This window comes from Pan troglodytes, chromosome 16 (genome assembly GCF_028858775.2).
Source record: "Pan troglodytes isolate AG18354 chromosome 16, NHGRI_mPanTro3-v2.0_pri, whole genome shotgun sequence".
Lineage (NCBI taxonomy): Eukaryota > Metazoa > Chordata > Mammalia > Primates > Hominidae > Pan > Pan troglodytes.
In genome coordinates, this window is record NC_072414.2 from 74,233,653 (window position 1) to 74,243,989 (window position 10,337).

The window sequence follows — 10,337 nt, forward strand, 5'->3', positions numbered from 1 at the left end:
GACTGATTTACCTGTTGCATAATGTAGGGAAATGGCACTGGATTTCATAGTGATCCCTCGGATCTGTTCATCTTCTCTGCTGTCCATGTACCTTAACTGGAAAAATGCAACATATGCATCTTCACTTCCCAAAGAATTAAAATGTAACATTAAAATTTGCTAATTTAGATTTTTGTTTTAAATACTTATATTTTATTTGTTATTTTTATTTATTTTTGTAGAGACAGGGTCTTGCTATGTTGCCCACACTAGTCTTGAACTTCTAGCCTCAAGTGATCCTCCCACCGTGGCCTCCCAAAGTGCTGAGATTACAGGTGTGAACCATCACGCCCAGCCAATACTTAAATTTTAACCTATATAGAGCCTTTTTTTTTTTTTTTTGAGACAGAGTATTATTCTGTTGCCCAGGCTGGAATGCAGTGGTACAATCTCGGCTCACTGCAAACTCTACTTCCCAGGTTCAAGTGATTCTCTTGCCTCAGGCCTCCCAAACAGCTGAGATTACAGGCATGTGCTAACACGCCAGGCTAATTTTTGTATTTTTAGTAGAGACAGGGTTTTGCCATGCTGGCCAGGCTGGTCTTGAGCTCCTGACCTCAGGTGATCCACCCACCTCAGTCTCCCAAAGTGCTGGCATTACAGGCATGAGCTACCGCGCCTAGCCCTCTCTCTTTTTTTTTTTTTTTAAGATGATGGGGGTCTGGAGAAGTGAAGTTGATTGAGGGGAAGGGAACATGAAAAATTGAAAAACATAACCACTAGGAACCATAAATGTATTGAAATACTGCATACCCTCCCCAGAGTGTTGCTCATCCAAATATCAACCGTGAATGATGGGGTAAGTCAAGAACAACTTACAGACAGTAGCATTTGAGGGAATTCTTTCTAAACATCAATAACATAGCCATTTTTTTCCTATTTATAAGCTGTTTGACAAATTCTGAGCAGAGACTGAAACAGAAGTCTCTAGAAGCAAGAGAAGTCTTTATTCCTTTCCCAAATTAATAGATTTTGAATACATCTTTTTTAAAAAAAGAATACAGTAGAAAATATTTGTAATATGACCATTTAGTTGATGACTTTCATAACACTGTAATACCCACCAATGAGTGTCTACATCTCATTTTCTAGGCCTTGCAGTGCATCAGTACTGACAGTGGTGTCGTTTAAATAAAGATCCCATCCCTTTCCAACTCCTTAGCCCTAAGCACCAGACTAACCTCCTCCTCCTTTCTCCAGAATGATTTTCCCTTACCCTTACTCCATTCTCTCCACTGTCAAACTTTTGAAAAATTCTTAACCTGTCTATTTTCTCCTTTCTTTCATTCAAAAGCACCAAGAATTATCTGTTGATATGAACTGCCACATTTATTCATCCATATTAATTCTGAAATTTTCAGAAAAGCTTCCATTTCCACAGCTCTGGCAAAATCAAAGTCCTAAAAGCTATCAATGACCTCTGGCGAAACGCAATAATCATTCTCAATCCTCATTTTTCTTGATTCCAGTGCAGCATGACAGTTACCCTTTGTGTGCATGTGTGTTACATGCATATGTGAAATTCTTCCAAGAGTCTGAAACCTCTTAATTTACCTCCATCTCTCCTCAGATCCCACTGCTGGTTTCCCTTCACCTCTCCAACCTCTCAGTCAGTCCTTCCTTCAGAAAGTCTCAGTCCCTTGTCAGTCTTCTATAATGTATGTTTTTAAGCACTGAATTGGTATGAAACATGTGTAATACATAAATAACAACACAATGAACCCCTGTGTATGCACCATCCCATTTCAAAAGGAAAAAAAAAAAAGTTTGTTACTTTTGAAGTACCCTGTGCCCCTGGCTTACAGGTAACCACTATCTTGAATTTTATCTTGATCATTTCCTTATTTTCTTTATAATTTTTAAAAATGAGTGTGTCACTAAGCAATATATCATGTAGAGTGGCAAGTTTTAAGCCTTCTATAAGAATCATACTTAATATATTATACTGTCACTTTTTCTCTGCTCAATATTGTTTTCCTGAGATTCAGCCATATTGACGTAATTTATTCATTTTTATTACTGTAGGACTCCACCTCACAAATCTACCAGACCCATTCGTCCATTGTAGAGAATGAAGGAAGGGTAAGGGAAAATCATTCTGGAGAAAGGAGGAGGACGTTAGTCTGGTGCTTAGGGCTAAGGAGTTGGAAAAGGATGGGATCTTTATTTAAACGACACCACTGTCAGTACTGATATACTTCAAGGTCTAGAGAATGAGATGTAGACCTTCACTGGTGGGTACTGATGGACATGGAGACTGATTCCAGTTTTTTGTAGCTATTACTGAGTTGATATGAACAGTTGTGGGTCTCTTGTACACTCCCTACCAGTAGAATTTCTGAGTTATTAAATCTGCACATCCTAAACCTAACTTGATATTTCCAAATTATTTTCCAAATTGTTGGACTGATCCACAGTGGAATAGTGCTTTTCTTGATCCATAACCTCCACAGCTGATATTGCTGGACTTTATTTTCTAAGTAAGATGGGTGATAAATAGCATCTCATGGTTTTAAATTTACATTTATCCTATTATTAATGGGATTCAGTATCCTTTTGTAAGTTTTTTACTGGCCATTTAACATTCCTTTTCTGTGAATTGCCTATACAAGGCTTTTGTCCACCTTCCTACTGGTTGCAATACAGATTTATTTTGTTTTGGATAGGAGTTATTTATAGTCTCTGAATATTAGTCCTTTGTCAATTATATGTGTTATTAATATTTTTCACAGTAACCAGGCTTGTTTTTTCCATTTCTTTCTGGCATCTTTGATGAATATGTACTTAATTTTAAGTAGTTTATTAACCTTTTATAAAATTGTTTGCACATTTTTGTCTTAAGAAATCTTCCTTTAAGGTCATAAAAATATTAGCCCATATTATTTTCTAAAAGCTTTAGTTTTTAAATAAAAAAGCTTTTAGACAAAAAAGCTTTTTTAAAATAAAAAAGCTTTTAGATAAAAAAGCTTTTTTAAAATAAAAAAGCTTTTAGATAAAAAAGCTTTTTTAAAATAAAAAAGCTTTTAGATAAAAAAGCTTTTTTAAAATAAAAAAGCTTTTAGATAAAAAAGCTTTTTTAAAATAAAAAAGCTTTTAAATAAAAATGTCTTAACTGTGCAATTTGTGTGTGGTATTAACTAGAGGTCCAATTTTTTTTTCCACAGGGATAACCAGTTGCCCAAGAACCACTTGAAAGGTTCATCTTTTTCCCACAGATCTGAAATGCCAGCCTACTATTCTGAGCCGTCAGTCAATTTCATGCCTCATCCGATTCCAGGCCACAGGTTACAACACATCAACACATTGATAAGTCTTGCCAGTGGGTAAGATGTATTTCCATATCCTACTCTTCTTCAGTCCCGGCTATTAATTGGTTTATTTGCTCTTCTGTATATATTTTAAAATCAGCATATCAAGTTGAAATTTTTAAAAATCTGTTGGAATTTTTACTGGAATTGCTGAATCTACAGATCAATATTTTTTAAATGTCATTTAAAAAATAGTCAGCCAATACGTAAATATGGTATATCCTTCCATTTAAGTTTTCTCCAATATCTCATAGGTTTTGTTGTTATTGTTGTTGTTTTTGAAGAGATGGCGTCTTGTGCTATCCACCAGGCTGGAGTGCAGTTGCTGTCACAGCTCTTTGCAGCCTCAAACTCCTGGGTTTATGCAACTGTCCTGCCTAGCTTCCCAAGTAGCTGGGATTACAGGCATGAGCCACCATGCCCGACACAGGTACATTTATTATGCTATTTAAATGGTTTACGTTTTTAAATTACTGTATATTACCTATTTATTGCTCACGTATACTTCTTTTCAACAGTTTTCGTATCCTGAAACCTGCCAAATTGTTACTAATATCCTAGCAATTTATCTACATTTTTGTTTTCTTCCTTTCCAAAATTCACACTTTTTATTTTTCTTTCCAGCTTTATCACTGCAACTAGAACCTCCAGTACAATCTAAAGTAGAAGTTATAACACAATGAGCAGAAGGGTGTGACAGCCATTCTTGCCTTATTCCTGGCTATGAATAGAGAAGTTTTAACACTTCATCATTAAGTTCAATCTTCATTTTAGGTTTTTCATAAATATCCCACATCAGATTACAGAAGTTCTCTTCTGTAACTACATTGCAAAGAGGTTTTATCACAATAGATGTTGAATTTTACTACATGTCTTTATATCTGTTGAAATGATCATGATTTTCTTCCTTTAATCCATTAATATAGTGAAATTACATGTTAAACCAATCTTGAATTCCTTGGGATAAACTCGATTTGGATATGAATAATCATCTTTTTATACTATGCTGAATTGTTTGTTAATGAGGATGATAATTTTTGCATCCATAATCATAAGGTTGGTATATAATTGTCCTGTATTGTACTATCCTTAACAGACTTTTGGTATCAAAGTTATGCTATCTTCATATGATTTGGAGAATACTGCCGATTGTTGGGTTTTTCTCTGCTATATTTTGAAATGGTTTAAGTAGGACTGAAATTATTCTTTGAATGTTTGGCAGAACTAGAGAGTTAAACCATCTGGGTCTTTACTTTATGGAAAGATTTTTGCCAGCCAATTCAATTTCTTAAATGACTATAGAATAATTCAAGTTTCCTATTTCTTCTTGACTCCATTTTAGCAAGTTATGTTTTCCAGACATTTTTCCATTTTAGTACTTTTAAGTTTACTGGCACAGAGTTGTTCATTATATCCTATTATTACCTTATTAACTTCTGCAGCATTTTTCTTTCTGGGTATCACTTATTTCTGCCTCCTCTCTTTTCTTCTTGATCATCTTGCTGGTGTTTTGTCAGTTGTGTTACTCTTCTTTAAAGTCATTCATTCAAAAATATTTATTTATATATACTATGCTTTCTATATGTCCAAAGTACAGTGAGCCACATTAGGAACATTAGCAGGTCAAAAGTGTCAAATGTTTCTCAACAATGTCAATGAAAAACAAAACAAAAAAGTTTCCTAGTCAAGATAATCAAAAATTGTCTATATTGCTAGTAACTGTTTAAATTAATAACTTTATATTTTTAGAGCACCTTTAAGTTTACAGAAAAATTGACTGAAGGTTCCCACATACTCTCTCCTCCCATCCACACAGTTTCCCCTATTATATCTATCTTGTATTAGCATATGGTGTGATACCTTTGTTACAACTGATGAACCAATATTGATGCACTATGATTAATTAAAGTCCATAGTTTACATTAGGGTTCACTCTTTGTATTTGTTAGCTGGGTTAATCTTTTCCAAAAACAAACTTCTGGCTTCACTGATCCTTTCTATAAAATGTCTGTTTACTATTTCATTAATTTATGCTTTACTATTTCCTTTCATCTACTTACTTCAGTTTTGTACTTTCTCTAAATTCTCAAGTGGGGAAAATATAAGCATTTCATTATTTCACTCAACCTAGTTTTCTTCAGCCTCCTCTAGATAGTATCTTGGGCCAGCTTCCCTCCCAACCCACACATCAATTCCCAAATCGATCTTCAAGTCTATTGGGTCTACCCTGTGGATTCAATTTTGCTTCTCCATCTCCTCTTCCCTCTATTCTCTGTCACCTGATAAACCCTATTGATCATATCCTAAATTCATTATGGAAACGAATATATCTTTATTTTTCTACTGCCAAGTAAATTATTCCAAGCCCTTTCAACTCATAGCTACAAATAAAGATCTCTTTAATTTTATTTCCTCAAACGCTATTTTCAGGCTAGGTGTGGTGACTCACACCTGTAATTCCAGCACTTTGGGAAGTCAAGGCAGGAGGATTGCTTGAGCCCAGGAGTTCAAGATCAGCCTAGGGAACATGGCAAAACCCTGTCTCTACAAAAAATTAGCCAGGTGTGGTGGTATGCACCTGTAGTCCCAGGTACCCAAGAGGCTGAGGTGGGAGGATCACCTGAGCCCAACAGGGCGAGGTTGCAGTGAGCCGTGCATGATCACACCACTGCACTCTAGCCTGGGCAACAGACTGAGATCCTGTCTCAAAAACAAAAACCAAAAAACCCACTATTTTCATCACAATCCTCAGGCACAAGCAGCTTTCCTTTGATACTTAGGTTAACTTTTAAGGTCTTCTATAATCTTATTCTCCCTGCCAGTATGTTTTCTCTGTCACTAGTCTCTAGGCAAACGCTCCACTCAAATAGAGCACAACACACAAATTAGCCCTTATCCGTCTTATTTCCCACTACCTGGTAGCTTTTCTGTCTTCTCAAACCACTCAACTCATTCACCTACAAAGAATCTCTTTCGCTGTGAAATCTTCCACAATGGTGTATCATTTGCTTGCTGCAAAAACTCACTTTTGCACTTAGGATAAAGCAATACAAAGCAATACAGAAGTAACTATTTTTCTCCTCAGCATTTTTATCTTGCAAAATGGATTGGCAGCTTTTAGACGCAAGAACTATGTTTTATACCCTTTTGGATGGCTAAAGAACACAGAAAATGGTTCATCACATTGTTGATAGCTAATACTGAAATGCAACAAGTATTTATAAAATAATAACATACCTTGCCTGCTAGGCGGCTGGAGATGATTCCATTGCTAGATATAAGACAGTCAGCCAGAGTAGTTTTTCCTGTTAAAATAGCAACATCAATTCAAATCTATATCTTTTTTAAAAGGGTCATGGATCATACCTATAGATTTAAAATCTGGTCATAAGAATTGGTTTAGTAAAGATTTTCTATTTACCTATGCTAGGTGACAAAAGAGATTTATTAGACTTTTGAACAGAATATCATCTGGAAGGACACAGACGCTAGCACTCTATAATGCTGTAATCTTATCTCCAACCCTGTGGATCTAATCAACCTCATCTGAAAAGTTGTCAAGTAACTTTAGAGAACATACTCTTTTGCCATATTTCCCCATGCATGGCCTCAGCTGGAATTTGCTAAACTGTCTTAAGAAAATACTTACTTATCAAAGAAATTCAGGAACTTTATCCATATCTCTTACTGTTTGTAATATAGCATGTGGAGGGCATAAACATACTGTAACAACCAATGAAACCTAGTATCCAAATCTAAACCTAGGAATGTACTTTAAAGCAAAAGAATCTTCGAATATATTTATAGTTACTTTTATTAAGCAGACTACATACAACTAAAGTCTATGAAATTTTATGTGATATAAACAGGTGATTCTGTGTAAAGAATGTCAGGGGTATGCATAATTACTACAACTGGGTTGGAGTAAGCAAAGGAGGGTTTTTTTCCTTCAAGACAAGTCTTTATTGCACTTTAGGAACTTCAGCAAAGCTATGGAATCTCTGTATCATTCAAACCAGAGACCAATGAGTAGGAGAACTGAAGATATTTAACACTGCTATCTGTCTGCAATGTAAATATGTATTAGCATATAATCCTAGAGCATCACTTTCCTGCTACCCAATAAAGCTGAACTTATTCTAGGTACACCAAGTATATACCTCCCTAGAAAATAATTATCAAGCAAGCAGGAACTTTGCTTTATTCACAGCGGGATCCCTAGGACCAGAACAACGCTTGTCATATAGAAGACCTTCAGAAAATACTTATTGAATGGATGAATCCCAGGTTTTTTAGGATAGTAGCAGCTTAACATAATTTTAAACAATACATTTAAAGTAATTTGTTACACCCCACTAACTTTCCACTTGATTAAATTCATAAAGAAAAAAAAAACCCTTTTATCAGCCTTCACATTCTCAAAATGTGAGCAGTAAAATTATAAAAACTCATGGAGGCAGGGGTTACTCACTGGATTTGTACTAAAACTCATTCACAGCTGGCTTCACTTGTAAGTGATCCACTATCTGTCTTTCTGTCAGTTTCCATACTCACATCACTTCAGCTCTTCTATCAATGACAACAGCCACCTAACCTCTGACTTTGGATCCATCCTAAGCATGTCTACCAATCTAATCTTTCTCATGTTTTATTTGATTACATCATTCCTGCTCCATGTTTTCCCCCAAAGGCTCCCTACTGCCTAATAGTAGACATTAATGATCGTTTTCATGGTGAAGCGTTTACCTTCCCTCTCATTATTATCACATTTAATCCTATAGCCTATAAAGCAGGTATAGTTTTCATCCTGTTTTACAGATGCTGTATATTGAAGCTCAAAAAGGCAAGGTATGTAACTTGAAAATGGAGATCTGAACTTAGGTTGTCTAACTCCAGAGCTGGAGCACTCAACTCTTATCCCAGTTCCTAGCTGGCATGAGCAGCTCTATGAGATACGACTCAGCCTGCTTCTTCACCTCGCCAACTAGTCCTTCATCTTCAGGATGGTAAATATGTTTTATTTCATATGCCCATCCCAATCACTTTGCTGTGGTTACCTAAACGACCAAGAGGTTTGAAATCAAGAGGAGGCTTAGCATGAAGGAGCGCTATGGGGTTACAGCAGTATCTGTCAGAAGAACATACCATGGGTTAGCTATCTCTGCCTTTCCCATATACTGGGCTTTGACCACATATATTTCCCTCTCCCCTTGATGACACATTCCCACCTGTAATGATTATCTCCATTTGTCATCTTGAGCCCCCTTCAAGTGTCATCTCTAATACTAATTATGTTGTGAGGTCTTTTCCTAAACCCCCACTTCCTAAACCTCTAGTTCTCCCAACCTTAGAGTCTACTTTTTTCTCTTGTTTGTCTCATTTTGCTCTGCTCCCCCTTAAAACCTCCCCTGGGCTAGTGCCCTACTCATAAATCTCCACCTTCAGACATACTAAGCAAAATATCTTGAACTTAACAGACGTTTGATAAATATCTGATGAATTAAATAGGATCACATACCACAGACTCTAAGGACATTATGTCAAGACTACAGACATTTTATATGTAAAGCCATTTCAAAAACAAAAAATTCAAGTTCTGCTTTAAAAAACAACATGACATAATATATAGAAGAATGCTACTCACTAGGTAACCGTGTTCATTTCAAATGCTTTATAGCAAAGCAGGCTTCCCTAACATCACACAAAACTTTTAAAGAAAGAAGACTTGCTTCTTAGCAAACATCACTCTCAGCTGCCCACAGCTTCACTCCACTGAGACATACAGAGACACACCTCCCTTATTTATCAAAATAAGCCATTTAAAAAGTATTCTTACCATGGTCAACATGAGCCAAAACACAAATATTCCTGATGTTGGCAGTGTTTTTCTGGAGTTGAATCATCTTATCCAAACTGTTGAGCACCATGATGACTTATTTCCTGTGACTAAAAATTAAATATGTATTACAAATGGCCCAGAGGCTAAAGGTCGGGGCAAAAGAAAAAAATAATAATAAACGCTGGGAGGTGGCAAGGCTTCTCAAACCCCTTAAACCAAGAACCCAGTGAATGTTTATTGATGAGACAGACCACAGAGGCCTAAGTCCAGTTCGAGCACTAAAGTCAGTATCCTACCACGATTACACTTAAGGAGTTTGCTCATCCTTCCGGATCCAAAGGCTGCGATGAATCACGCAGCTCGAGGGGACTGGGTGCACAGTGACACCAGTAACCCTGCCGGTGGAGGAGTACTCGAGTAAACTTCTCCAGGCCAATGACCACGTACAGGAAGGGTTGCATCCAGGAGGGAGAGAAAATGCTGAAGAAGATGCTCCCTTTCTCTCTTCAGTCTTCCCTCAAGTCCCTTATTCTGACATTCTCGCTTGTCCTCGCGCGAGGTCAAATACCTAGCTTTATTCCTGCCCATGGAGCCCGAACAAAGTTTTGGGTCACGTGCTTATTATCCAAGCAGGTGCACTGCCGGTCTTTCATTCCTTTCTAAATAAAAAGGAAAAACCTCTACACTACATGCCCTTCATTTCTGCAGGGTCCCAGATTCGTTCTCTTTGAGGATCCTGGGTCCACACAGACAGGCGACCGCCCCGGCCCCAGACGGGAAGCGACACTCCGGGGACCGAAGCTCCCAGCCCGCGCTCGGCCCCAGCCCCTGTTCCCGCCTCAGAGCCGCAGCGAGCGGGTTCCTCCGGCACCGCCCAGAGGCTGGCCTAGGAGGTTCCAGCCCCCAGCGCCAGCCCACACTCACCGGCTGCAGCAGCCCCACCAGCCCCGCTCCTTCTCTCGGGTCGCACCCACACCGAGAGCTTCCGAAAGTCCGACAGCTCTGCGGGTCCGACACGCCCGCGCGCCAGGGGGCGGGGCCGGCTGACGCTCGACCTTTCACCCGCACGTCTCTGACGCCGCCGGAAGCCGGCGCCGAGTCTGTCACCGGGTATCCCTCTGTTGCCTTGACTACGGCGGGCGCTGTGGGAG

The 10,337-nt window shown here is 38.1% G+C and overlaps 1 protein-coding gene across 5 annotated transcripts in view; it reads right to left on the bottom strand.

Annotated features, from left to right (window-relative positions):
* The window catches only part of EFL1 (elongation factor like GTPase 1), a 132,478-nt gene extending 122,146 nt beyond the window's left edge, over positions 1-10,332 (bottom strand). Inside the window, exons 1-4 of one of the 5 annotated variants that reach the window (XR_010151468.1) lie at positions 10,111-10,254; positions 9,184-9,293; positions 6,585-6,652; positions 12-96 (exon numbers count right to left, since the gene is read on the bottom strand). Coding sequence is in view for 2 of the 5 variants with exons in the window: in XM_510546.7 (XP_510546.4) it covers positions 12-96; positions 6,585-6,652; positions 9,184-9,274 (244 nt within the window). In the remaining 3 variants the exon portion in view is untranslated. Of the gene's footprint in view, positions 1-11; positions 97-6,584; positions 6,653-9,183; positions 9,294-10,110 lie in introns of all 5 variants that reach the window. The other 4 variants (XR_010151469.1, XM_510546.7, XM_063794273.1 and 1 more) reach the window with 4 other exon arrangements.
* Between the last annotated feature and the right edge of the window lie 5 nt (positions 10,333-10,337).